The 10708-nt window shown below is 45.2% G+C and overlaps 1 protein-coding gene across 2 annotated transcripts in view; it reads right to left on the bottom strand.

Moving 5' to 3' along the window:
- The window catches only part of timp2 (TIMP metallopeptidase inhibitor 2), a 34990-nt gene extending 24793 nt beyond the window's left edge, over positions 1-10197 (bottom strand). Inside the window, exon 1 of one of the 2 annotated variants that reach the window (XM_062970777.1) lies at positions 9545-10197. Coding sequence is in view for 1 of the 2 variants with exons in the window: in XM_003217051.4 (XP_003217099.1) it covers positions 9541-9670 (130 nt within the window). In the remaining variant the exon portion in view is untranslated. Of the gene's footprint in view, positions 1-9540 lie in introns of both variants that reach the window. The other variant, XM_003217051.4, reaches the window with a different exon arrangement.
- Positions 10198-10708: the final 511 nt, after the last annotated feature.

Genomic DNA, 10708 nt, shown 5'->3' on the forward strand with positions numbered 1-10708 from the left:
AAAATTATCAAGAGGCTTGAGCAATGCTATTCGAAAGTTTGTAATCTTTGGAAACATTTTCCTATGAAGAGGGCTACACTATTTGAGACTTTACAAGTATGGGGAAAATGGTGAACTCAGCATGAGCTTCCCTTTCTCACAGAACTAGATGCCAGAGTCAATTGCTAAAGAGGAGAGGTGAAAGATAAATGGAGACTAAAAGGAGAGGTTTCATTTCACAATCCATATTTAGGAGAAACTGGGCTTAGCCCAAAGGCTGCTTCTCCATTTCAGAATTTGAGTTTTGATTTTAAAGAATTTCTCTGCTTAGTCCTAGAGATAAAAAGAAAATGATTGGTTAGAAGAAGAAAAAAGAAATTATGCTAAAGGAGTGGTACACTTCAGTTTCAAATGGATAGTGCTGGATAGTGCTTCAATGGATAGTGCTGATCTCTTTGGAGTACTGTGAAACACAGACAAGGATGACCTTCAGAAATATGGCCTCTGGCTCACCATCTACTTCCTCATCTTAATGCCTACACATTTTATTCAGTGAGCAGTATGTCTAAACTCTGGACCTGCAAAATGTTTACTTGGATGTTAAATGGAAACACCCAAGTAAATATTTTGCAGGTCCAGAGTTTCCATAGGCCTCTTGCAGCTTTCCATCTGGTATGTAATACAGCACACCAAACAGAGGACAGCTCTCCATCTCAACTACATAATCCCATGTAACACTAGTGTCAGGGGGACCATTATTATCTTATTTTCCAAATTGTAGAGCAACAACTGCAAAGCATTCTGGATGGCCAGTTCACACATAACCAGTATCAACAACAGCAGTCATTCTGTTAGACTCCTTCCCTTATGAACTTTGGGTACTCAATGGTGATGGATTAAGAGAAGACACAATGAGTTTCACTACAATTCACAGAAACTGGCTGAATTCAAAAACCGCATGAATTGTATGTCCTTTACTGACTGTCATATTTTGGCTAATTTTGGCACATTTCTCTCAATCCAAAAACGGCGGTTAAGTCCTGAGATGACTTCAGTTACATTCCTCCTATTTGCCCCAGCAAGAGTCCAAACCCATTTTTTGCTTGTTGCCCTGGAAAGGACCTAAGCTAAAACCTAAACCACTTACAAGTGCCAGATTTGCATCTTAAGTAGTTAAGAAGGGTGGAGTTTGTTACTCAGGTGCTTTTTTGGAATAAGAATCAACAAAGCTACAATTGAGTACAGACCAGATTAGTAACACTTGCTACTCCTACATCTTCTGGGTGCCTGTCCAGGCGCTGAAATATTCCAAAACAAGTTAAAAGTGGTTTATTTGCTACTCACATGCATAACAACTCAAACCTGAACTCTTTGCATGCTGAGTAGCTTATCCATGTTCAAAATTCATGCCCATTTCCATTCTGAAGACAAGATGGTTTTTTTCCCCTAGCATTTTCAGCATTCACTACCATAGAAGAGATCTCATGGTTTTGGGGAGAAGGAAGCCACTTAAGATGGCATATTCTGGATAGCTGCAGAAAAATATATAGAAAATCCCATACCTAGGAGAGTTTTTCTAGAACAGAGAAGTTGTCCATTAATGTCCTACAACTTTTCCTGTGCCAAGCCCACCATGTTTTGCTGGATTTTAAATTTTTAGTGCTGTTTGTGTTTAACTCTGTTTTAATTTTTGCATATTTGTATATTTTAAATTCTGTACTAATGCTTTTATATCAAGTCGCTTTGAGTCCCCTTTGGGGAGCTAAAGCAAGGTATAAATAATAAATATAATAAAATAACCAACATCTCATTTCGTCAAAGCACCTCTTCTCCATCTTTTATAAGCACAGACAGTTAAGATGAATTTCAAGCAGCCTAATTCAACACACTGCTTTGCTTATATAGTATACTATGCAGGCCTGCATCACTTACATTTTCTAAATCCAAACTGGCAAAGAGAGGTGAATGAACTGCCCTAAACAATGTGATGTAACTTTTCAGTGTCCTAAAACACACAGAAGACACAGTATTGTTGACAAATTCCTTTCCATCTTTTATCTAATCTGCACTTCTTACTCCCTTTGAGGCTGACTCCCTCAATTCTCTATGTGGGGCCAAATTGCATGGTCCATTACACACAAAATATAACATGCTGTGAGTTTATTCTGAACAAGGGCATAAGGATTTGGACAGTAATGAGGATTTTAAATCACCAGTTTTTTAAAAATATAAACAATGTGCCAAACAAACATTCTATGTAACAAATCAAGTCTAATGCATGGCAAGTACTGGGCTCTTACCTAGTTCTTTACATCCACTAGTTCTGTGTAATGATTATTTAAAAAAATAGTGCACTTATATCATCATTCATCATCATCATTTAATTACTTATTAATCGCCCTCCATCCAAGATGCTCTAGGCGATTTACAAGTTAAATTGTAAAGGATAAAATACATACATACAAATATTGATAAAATTAACATAGATCAAAAGCTCTAGTAAAAAGCCAGGTCTTGAGTGCTAGGGTAAAAGGCCCTAACTCACGCATGGCTCTCATATAGGGTGGCAAGGAATTCCATAAGGCAGGGGCAGAAATAGAAAAAGCTCTGCGCCTGGTCCTTTCCAAGTGCACTTCTCTAGAACCCGGTATATAAAGTAAGTCGCGTTGGGATGGTCGTTGCGACCTCCGATGATGGGAGAAGGAGAGACGGTCCCTAAGGTACGATGGGCCCTGGCCGTAAAGAATTTTAAAGGTCAGAACTAGCACCTTATATAGACCATGGTAATCAGTTGGAAGCCAATGCAAATGCTGCAGCACTGGTGTTATATGGCATTTCATGGGTGTTCTTGTGAATAGCCTGGCTGCCGCATTCTGAACAATACGGAGCTTTCGGGTTGTGGACATCGGAAGGCCAACATACAGGGCATTGCAATAGTCCAGCCTAGACGTGACCGTGGCATGGATGACTGTTGCCAGAGCCTCATCAGATAGATAGGGTGCCAATTGCCTCGCTTGTCGTAGGTGGAAAAAGGCCTGTTTGCTGGCAGCAGTGACCTGAGCTTCCATTGTCAGCTGCAAATCCAAAACGACACCCAGGCTCTTAACGGTAGGCGAAGGAGAAATATCTTTACATTCCTAAAAAATATTTGATTGTTCAACATAATTTAGCTACATTAAATTGACTTAAAATATAGTATTTGCCTGTGTGTTTGCTGAGTAGTTTAGAGTGTTGTTTGTCTGCAGCTTGGGATGACTCTTCCCCACACAGAGGGAACTGAAATGGTGCTCACATTACAAAAGGATAAAGAATATGTCTTGAAATATAATTTTAAAAAGCCAAAAAGCAAAGATTGATTTCGCCATTTTATATAAGAGACAGTTTACGGCACCAATGTATTTTATAAGACTTGAGCATCCATGGATTTTGGCTATGCTATGAGCATCCTGGAACCAGATCCCAGTGAATACCAAAGGCCCCAAATAAGGTTTAAGAAATATATTTTGATAATGTTTATTACCCACCTTACCAGTACCCAAGGGATAAACCCAACTATTCACTTAAGGTGTTGTGAGACTGCTTTATGGTCCTGTCTAGGATCTGTCAGCACATTCTGTTTCAGTTTAGGGTAGAAGGAAGAACTGAGGCCCAAACTGGGAGTACTGGAAGCTGAACACTGGCAGCTGAATACTGGAACTGAAATAGGCTATGGTCAAAGGAGATCAATTCAGAACTCCACAGCCAGCTATCATGCAGCTGGAAAGAGCTTCAAGAACTCAAACAGATTGTAGATGGAACTTCCTAAAGGATTTTTGGCTGATCTGATCTGATAGGCACTTGAGAGAGGGGGATAGGAGGGAGATGCTATCTCTAAGTCACAGGAGCTAGGAGGAAAGATGCTATCACACATTGTCATCAGCTGGCCAAATGTCATACAAAGCTGCTACTACAGATCTGGGATTTGGCATAACACAGTAGGGGCGTTCCATCATCAGCTGGTACTGTGGTGGATGACACGAAAGCAATTACTATTGTAATAATAAACTGCAAACGGCATGGCTGCTGTTGTCTTTACTACAAACTGGCCTGATGGAATACAAGTGGAGTAAACAGACATCTGTTGTTTCTCCATGGTCAATGTCAGCCAAGAGAGCTTCCACAAGGGAGGCAAAAACAGCAAAAATGTGCATACTGTATGTCCACATATCTATATGTGCCTGTACATGTGAGAAAATAATATAAAAGCAATGGATGTTGATTAGTGGAATAGAAGCCCCTCAATACCACAGGTCATATCCCGTAGCATTGTGTGAAACTGTAGGAAACACTAAAATGTATTGGTAGTTCTTTATCTGTTGCCCGTGAAGGTAATTCAATATTTTGTGTGTGAGAGAGAGACAGACATAGAATCATAAGTTGGAAGAGACCTCACGGGCCATCCAGTCCACCCCCACCCCCCGCCAAGAAGCAGGAAAATCGCATTCAAAGCACCCCTGACAGATGGCCATAACTCACTGCATTCATTAATATTTGTGACCACGGTCAACAGCCCTAGGTAAAATATATTCCCCATACCGCCATCAATACCCTTCAACTCAAACAGGAGGAAAATGCAAAAAATTGTTAGTAGGTACAAGAATGGTGCCGCTAAGTATCAGTTGAGCTAGTATGGTATTGTGATTTGATTGGTGGACAAAGATGGCAGGAGACCAGGGTCTGAATCCCTGTTCAGCCATGAAAAACCCCCAGATGCCCTTTAGAGGAAGGCAATGACAAACACCTCTGAACACATCTTGAAAAGAAAGCCTTATAAATGTTTGCCATAAGTCAAAGTCAACTTGAAACCTAATAATAATAATATAACAACTGCAAAAGGCCACCCTACTGGGATCTGCGTGCATTATCCGAAAATACATCACACAGTCCTAGACACTTGGGAAGTGTTCGACTAATCCAGCATATCTATCTTGTTTGCTGTGTCATACAATGATAACAACAACAACAACAACAACAATAATAATATAATAATAATAATAATAATAATAAATTTGTTTTTCTTGTCCAGGGGGTACTCATATTAAATATAAAAGCTCCATGTTCAATCCTTGGCTCTAACAAATCTAGGACAAAATTGCTCCTAAACTCTAGTGAGCAGCTACTATAGAGAGTGCTATAGAGAGTGTGCTATAGAGTGTCCTAACCTACTTTATCTATGGTTCAGAAATCCAAAATGAAACTTGCCTTCCTACTAATGGTAAGAGAAGCATTCTTGTTCCTATGCTTATCCACTCTTATGACTCAGAGTAGGTTTACACTGCCCTATATCCCAGATTATCTGCATCTACACTGCCAGATAATCTGGGATAACCAGATCATATGAGATCAGACCCTGGGATATAGGGCAGCCTCAAATAACATGTCTCTCCTTTCCTATACCGTACTAGGTTTGTTTCTTGGATATGTGTATCACTGCATGCATTATTCATCCCATGACCAATTATTTCTGCATATGTCATTCCTCCTACTGTTTTTCTTCCTGTGACTTACACATTTCTTTCCAATTCCAACATGATTCATTTTCCTATGCATTCAAAGCACCCCCGACAGATGGCCATCCATCCTCTGCTTAAAAGCCTCCAAAGAGCCTCCACCACACACCAGGGCAGAGAGTTCCACTGCTGAACAGCTCTCACTGTGAGGAAGTTCTTCCTAATGTTCTCTTCAAAATGAAGACAACCAAAGAAATTGAGCTGTACAAATCACCAAAGCATGCAGGACCTCAAGAGGACTTTGTACGAGTGTTGCAGAAACTGAAGAATGGTTCAGGAGTTAAAGGCAGTTCCAGTACCGTGTGAAAAGAAACAAGACCTTTCTGTGATAGTTTGAAGAACCAAAAAGGGCCCTTCAGAGTCCAAGACCTCTAAGGAACAGCCACAGGATTCTCATAGGTAAGACTTTGTTAGCCAAGAATATGTGCTTCAGGGTAGATGCAAATAACAAATTCTCATCTTTGAGAAATGTCTATTCCCATGGAAGGAAGAAGAGATATTGGAAAGCCAAAGAAACCGCAGACAGTTGCTGCTGACAGCAGCCACTAGGTTCCGGGACATATTACAAAATCAGAGGAGGCAACTTGGGGCACAGAAAGCATCTGGAATTTTTAATGGACACAATCATTGTAACATAGGCAGCCCAGCCAAGGCATTTCCAAATTCCATTTGTAGAGCAGGATCTGGAAGCTGGGGGCCTGGGCTGCTTGTTCAATATGTTAAAATTTAATAAGCGGATTCCGCACGGAAAAAATGGAATTTGAGCCCTGGCCCTGCCAGGCCCAGCCCTTTCAGTAGCTTCCAAGCTGAGCAAACTGGGAAGGGAGAAAGACAACGCCTACAAATAAAGAGTAACTAGTTAGTGATCCAGTAAAGAGTGCCTGGTTTAAAAGGGCAAGGCAGGCTGTCTTTCTCTCCCTCCCCAGCGCTCCCAGTTCCTTCTGCCAGTTGCCAGATATAGGGGACAGACAATGACATCACAAAAAAGAATGATCTCAAGCCTTCCTCTCTAGCATTCAGCTGAGCCAGCAGATGAAGGCCTTGATTGAATCAAGATGGAAACACGCAGTGCTAATTTTTCTCATAAGGGCCTCAGCCACACTGGGCGGGAAGCCATGGTGAAGACATCTCCCTGCTCACACTGAAAGCTAGTGCCCATAATGCACCGCTCTGGCTGGAAAGAAATGGAAAATGGTCTCCAAAGTCCTGCACTTTCCAAAGGCAGCAGGTTGAGCAGAAGGAGCCCTCCATCTCCCCAAACAAGCCAGATCAAAGCCCTTTATACTCAGAGTGAAGAGTTAGAGTCTTTTCTCCCTTCCAAGGAAGGCATCTGCCAATTCAGGAGTTAATTTCTAAAGATGGAAGTGCCTGGAGGTTTAAGTCTACCTACAGACCATATCTTCTAATGTGATAAATCAGGAGTAAAGGGCAAAGGACATATTCATAGGAACCTTTTCCTTCAGTAGTATTGTTTTGCATATTCCAGAATAACACACTTGCACTGAAAACCATCTCTGTGGTTTTGGTGAGGTTTGTCAAAATTATTTCCTCACTGACCGGGCCACATGATGAGATTCCAGAGGAAATTATTTTGTAAAATTAGTATGGTTAGCCTTTTGAAGAAAGTGGGTTTTTTAAAATTCCTCTGTTCTCATTATAAAGAAAGGATTCCAAAGCCAGATTCATTAGAATTCCCTCTCCTCTATTTCTGGACCAGTCACAGACATGAAAGAGATTACTTTGATGCAAAAGTAAATCAGGGGTTCTCAAGGACTTTCCACAAATATTGTTATGCTGATTATATGGCTGTTTCCTAGAGAGTCAAAATAAATAAGGAACACTGTGGGCATAATGAAATAATTTTTTTAATGCAACCTGGTCCTCTATATTTATGAATGCACTGGAAGGAGATGATGGGATAAGCAACAGCCCTAAGGCATCAAGAAGCAAGGACAAATTTACGAAACTGTGTGGCAAGAAGTGTGGCGTGCAGGGAGCATACAAGCCCTCAGTTACGTCAACTCCACTGGCTGCCAGTTTGCTACCGAGCACAATTCAAAGTGCTGGCTTTAGCCTATAAAGCTCTAAACGGTTCTGCCCCAGCTTACCTGTCTGAATGTATCTCCCTCTAGGATCCACCTCGGAGGTTAAGATCATTGGGGGAGGCCCTGCTCTCAGTCCCACCCCCCTCGCAAGCATGACTGGTGGGACTCGCAATCATCTGTGGAACTTCCTCCTCAATGAAATTGGGTCAGTCTCCTCTCTCCTGACATTCAGGAAAAAACCTAAAATGTGGCTGTGGGACCAAGCATTCGAGCAGTAATTAAAGTAGTGCAATAATGAGAATGAATTAATATGACACAAATGGACAGGGTCCACAGATGTTTTGACCTTCAATTCCCAGAAACCCTAATAGTTGGTAAACTGGCTGGGATGTCTGGGAGTTGTAGGCCAAAACACCTGGGGACCCACAGGTTGAGACCCACTGCCTTGACTATGATTTGAATTTTCGTGTTTTAAACTGATGTTTTAATAACTGGGGGGGGGGGGGTCTTTGGTGGCTCAGTGTGTTAAAGTGCCGAGCAGCTGAATTTGCGGACCAAAAGGTCCCAGGTTCAAATCCCGGGAGCAGAATGAGCACCCACTGTTAGCCTCAGCTCCTGCCAACCTAGCAGTTCAAAAACATGCAAATGTGAATAGATCAATAGGTACTGCTCCGGCGGGAAGGTAACGGCGCTCCATGCAGTCATGCCGGCCACATGACCTTGGAGGTGTCTATGGACAACGCTCTGTGGCCTTGTGTGCTTCCATGCCTCCTTCCATCTGTCCCTTTGGCTTCCTCCATTCCCTCGGGTCCTTTGTGAGGGGGAAATCCAACACTGGAAGAGCACATTTTGAAGTTTGTCCCGGTCAATGCATCCCTGCGTGACTTCACGGTTGCCTCCAAAATATTAACAGCAGCATATCTTCTCTATCCCTTGGAAGCAGAAAAACTGCTAGCACAGCACATGCTAAATTAAAGTAGGATTCTTGAGAAACCTGGTGTGTTATAGATAAAGGTAAAGATTTTCTCCTGACATTAAGTCTAGTCGTGTCCGACCCTGGAGGTTGGTGCTCATCTCCATTTCTAAGCCAAGGAGAGCAGGTGTTGTCCGTAGACACCTCCAAGGTCATGTGGCCAGCATGACTGCACCCTTACCTTCCCGCTGGAGAGGTACCTATTGATCTATTCACATTTGCATGTTTTCGAACTGCTAGGTTGGCAAAAGCTGGGGCAAACAGCGGGAGCTCACCCTGCTCCCTGGATTCGAACTGCCAACCTTTTCCTCAGCAAGTTCAGCAGCTCAGCAGTGTGCTATACTTGTTGCCAATTGGTATACAGGGTTTTAGAGGGGTGGTGATTTGGCTGACCCCCCTCAGAAAAAATCACCCCTGCAAAGATGCCATTGGGAAAAGAGCAGGCATGATTCCAGCCCTAGTTCTCCGCCAGAAAAGATGGCTCTGCCTTTCCTGTTTTGCCTGGTGAAGTTTCCTTTCCCTAGCGGTTTCCCAATCCCGAAATCCGTTTCCCACCAGCAGCCCCTGGCAAGCCTACTACATCTTGCAAGGAGGAAGCCTCGGCCAGGAAGGGAGGCAGGAATTCGAGTTGGTGGTTGCATTTGGTGCTTTCAAACGCATTCCTGCGGATCAGGTCAGGGCGGGAGGAAAAAAGGAGAGAAGGAAGGAAGGAAGGAAGGAAGGAGGAGAAGCAGGGAGGAGAGAGCGACACACGCGTGTTTTTGAAGGAGAGGGCGTGGGAGTGGAAGCGGCCGAGGGAACGCAGCCTCAAGAAGCCTCGCTGGGCCACAGCAACTCCCTGTTCCCGCGGGGGAAGGGGTGGGCTTGGAGGGGGCTGATCTCCCAAGTGAGTTGGGGGCAGAGAGAGAGGGAGAGAGAGAATCAGGGTGGGGAGGGATCGGTAGCAAAAAGGAGGGGGGGAGGGAGGGAGGGCGTCCGTCCGTCCTTTCCTTACCTACATCTGCATTGCAAAACGCCTGTTGCGGGTGCACCGGGGAGCAGCTGCAGGCGTCGGCCAGGCGGTCCATCCTCCCCAGGAGCAGCAGGGCCAGCCAGGCCAGGAGGCTCCGCAGCGCAGCGCTCATCTTGGCGGCAGGCGGAGAGAGAGGGAGGAAGGGAGGAAGGAAAAACGGAGGGAGGGCGGGCGAGCGAGAGAGCAAACGGCGGGGCTGGCGAGAAAGAGAGCGAGGGGGAGTGGGCGCTGCTCAGGGCTCCCGCCGCTTCATCCAGGCACACACTCGCCCCCACGCGCGCAGGGAGGGACGGCTCCCCACTCGGGCTCCCAAAGTTTGGCCTCTGCTTCGTTCGGGCGGAGGCGCAAAGGAAGAGAGTCAGCCCTGCCGCCGGGAGACGAGAAGCCACGCAGAATGTCACGGCTCCTTCCCCGCTTCTTCTCCGTCTGATCCTGCCTGCCTGCCTGCCTTCCTTCCTTCCTTCTATGGAGGTGTTTTCCTCGGCTAAGCCTGGCTTTTTAATGGGCTCTGGGGATCCGCTGCCCCTCCTCTCCGTGGCACGGGGCCAGAGCGGGCGGCTCTCCTGATGATCCCGGCAGCGCTGCCTCTCTCTCCCTCTCGCTCCTCTCCTCTCCTCTCCTCTCCTCTCTCTCGACGCTTCTCCCTCTCCCTGGCTTTGCCTCTGGCTGCTCCGCCGCCCTGCTTGACAGCGATGGCCCGCGCTCGCCCCGCCGGAGGACCAGCCGCAGCCCCCAAGCGCCAGGGAAGGCGGCACCCCGGGCTCAGCCACGCCGTCGGATCCCTCCACTTGGCATGGACACCAACGCTTTCACTGCCGAGGCTCCATGCGATGGGACCCCCGCGGAGTTGCGGGTTTTCGAGGTCGTTGGCCTTCTCAGCCTCACCAAGCGACAGCACGCAGGGCCTTCAGAAATGGGGGCCACAAAGTGGAGTCCACGACATGCGTGTATGGAGGAGACCACTTATCACAATGCATGCTAAGCCTCTCCAACAACTATCATGTCAGACTACACAGAGAAGCCATTGAAATCCACAAGCATGTGGACAACTTCAACAGAAAGGAGGAAACCATGAAAATGAACAAAATCGGGCTACCAGTATTAAAAAAAACCCAAAAATCAGAACATTAGATGGGAAGCAACACTCTGA

This window comes from Anolis carolinensis, chromosome 2 (genome assembly GCF_035594765.1).
Source record: "Anolis carolinensis isolate JA03-04 chromosome 2, rAnoCar3.1.pri, whole genome shotgun sequence".
Taxonomy (NCBI): Eukaryota; Metazoa; Chordata; class Lepidosauria; order Squamata; family Dactyloidae; genus Anolis; species Anolis carolinensis.